The sequence below is a fragment of the Geospiza fortis genome, unplaced genomic scaffold, assembly GCF_000277835.1.
Source record: "Geospiza fortis unplaced genomic scaffold, GeoFor_1.0 scaffold32, whole genome shotgun sequence".
Taxonomy (NCBI): Eukaryota; Metazoa; Chordata; class Aves; order Passeriformes; family Thraupidae; genus Geospiza; species Geospiza fortis.
In genome coordinates this window covers 1,301,048-1,303,277 of record NW_005054428.1, presented here as the reverse complement: position 1 = coordinate 1,303,277, position 2,230 = coordinate 1,301,048, and the positions used below count along the sequence as shown (strand labels likewise).

Sequence of the window (2,230 nt, the reverse complement as noted above, 5' to 3'; positions counted from 1 at the left end):
GCGCCCATGCCTGTTGCCCCATAGGAAGCCATGCCGTGTGCCCTGCCCTGTGAGCAGCCATGCCCCGTGCCCCACAGGCAGCCATGCCCCACAGGCAGCCATGCCCTCTGTTCTGCTCAGATTTACCCACTCAAGGGAAACGTTGTTGGGATCCAGGTCCTTCCCCGTGCCTTGGTGAACAACCTTCATGGAGAGGGAGAGCTTCAGCTTGTCATCCTTCATCTGCAAAGCCCACAATGAGCAGGATGAACGACCTGACAGTGTTAATGAACACCCAGGACATTTGCCTTTAATTAGGCTTACCTCTCTGCCAATGAGCTTCACCCACACCTTGTCCCCCACGTCGAGCATCTCTGCGGGTTTGTCCACGGGGCAGGAGGACATGTGGGTCCTGTGCACCAGGCCTGTGGGGAAAAGGGACACAGGGGACACAATCAGCCCTGGGGATGGGACACAGGGGACACAAACAGCCCTGGGGATGGGACACAGGGGACACAAACAGCCCAGGGGATGGGACAGAGGGGACACAAACAGCCCCAGGGGAAGGGACACAGGGGACACGATCAGCCCAGGGGAAGGGACACAGGGGACACAAAGAGCCTCAGCTCTGCCTGCCAGAGAGCAGCTCCTCAGGGGATGCAGGGAATGACACAGGGTGTGGAATGAATGTGCTAGGGTTAATAAATTAATCAATAAAACAAACAAATTAACTATAAATTAATCAATAAAACTAAGACATTAACTATAAATTAATAAATTAATTTAATAAGGGGGATGCAGGGAATGACACAGGGTGTGGAATGAATGTGCTAGGGTTAATAAATTAATCAATAAAACAAACAAATTAACTATAAATTAATCAATAAAACTAAGACATTAACTATAAATTAATAAATTAATTTAATAAACTATAAATTAAGAAAAATCAATTATTAATTAACTGTAAATTAATAAATAAAAGAAATGAAGTATAGATTAATAAATAAAATTAATAAACTATAAATTAATTTAAAATAAATTAACAGTAAATTAATTAATGAAACTAATTGTAAATTAACAAATGACATATAAATCAATAAATAAAATTATGAAATTAACTATAAATTAATAAATAAAAATTAATAGTGAACATAATAAAATATGAAAATAATAAATAAGATTAATAAAATAATAAAACTAATAAATGGAATTAATAAAATAATAAATTTTAACAATTATTAGTGTTCATTTCATCCTTAGCTCATCCTTTCTTTAGTTTTATACAGAAGATTCTCCACTGAACCTTGGATTTGCAGTTTCCAAGTTTCCAAAGTGGCTTGGAGCAGAAAATCCTCTGGGGTGTGGGAAGAATGTGTTTTTATACTATTAACAAATAGAATTTTAAAATGTTCATTTTAAAAACTTGAAATTTAAATTAATATTTATTTAAAATTATATTTCTTTAAAGTGATATTTACTTTAAGCTATATATTTATATTTATTTTTAATATCTTACTGATTTTATGTTTTAAATTTATGTTATCATTATTATTTACATTTATTTTTAAACTTTATTTATTCTTTAACTCATTTTTATTATTTCTATTTTTTGACTATTGTTTATAATGCAGGTACTACTAGTAAAGCTGTAAATGTGAATAATAAACACAAGTAAAAATAGATCTTTAAATAACTATATTTCTAAATAATAAATAAAAACAAATATATGGGGGAATAATATATTTATTAGTAATAGATGTATTTTAAAGAGTGCTCCAATTTTTTAGCTGCTGAGGCAGGTGCCAACACCCCAAACTGGGTTGGAATTTGGGTACTGACAGTGGAGAGCAGGGTTCTGCAAGCAATATATTTATTTATAACTAATAAACATATTTATAAAAAAATAAAATAACAAATATATTTGTGAATAATATATTTATTAGTAATATTTTTTTAAGGGGTGCTCCAATTTTTTAACTTCTGAAACAGATGACACCACCCCAAACTGAACTGGAATTTGGGTACTGACAATGGAGAGCAGGGTTCTGCAAGTAATAAATATATTTATGAATAATAAACAAATATATTTGTGAATAATATATTTATTAGTAATATATATTTTTTTTTAGAGGGTGCTTCAATTTTTTAACTTCTGAGACAGGTGCCAACACCCCAGCCTGAACTGGAGTTTGGGTGACTGACAGTGGAGAGCAGGGTTCTGCTTGTAATAAATATATTTATAAATAATAAA

General features: G+C 33.2%; 1 protein-coding gene across 1 annotated transcript in view; it reads right to left on the bottom strand.

Annotated features, from left to right (window-relative positions):
* Window positions 1-424, bottom strand: part of ZCCHC17 (zinc finger CCHC-type containing 17) — a 13,913-nt gene extending 13,489 nt beyond the window's left edge. The window contains exons 1-2 of the mRNA XM_031061872.1: window positions 304-424; window positions 131-222 (exon numbers count right to left, since the gene is read on the bottom strand). Coding sequence (XP_030917732.1) covers window positions 131-222; window positions 304-384 — 173 coding nt within the window. The 5' untranslated portion in view covers window positions 385-424. The remainder of the gene's footprint in view (window positions 1-130; window positions 223-303) is intronic.
* Between the last annotated feature and the right edge of the window lie 1,806 nt (window positions 425-2,230).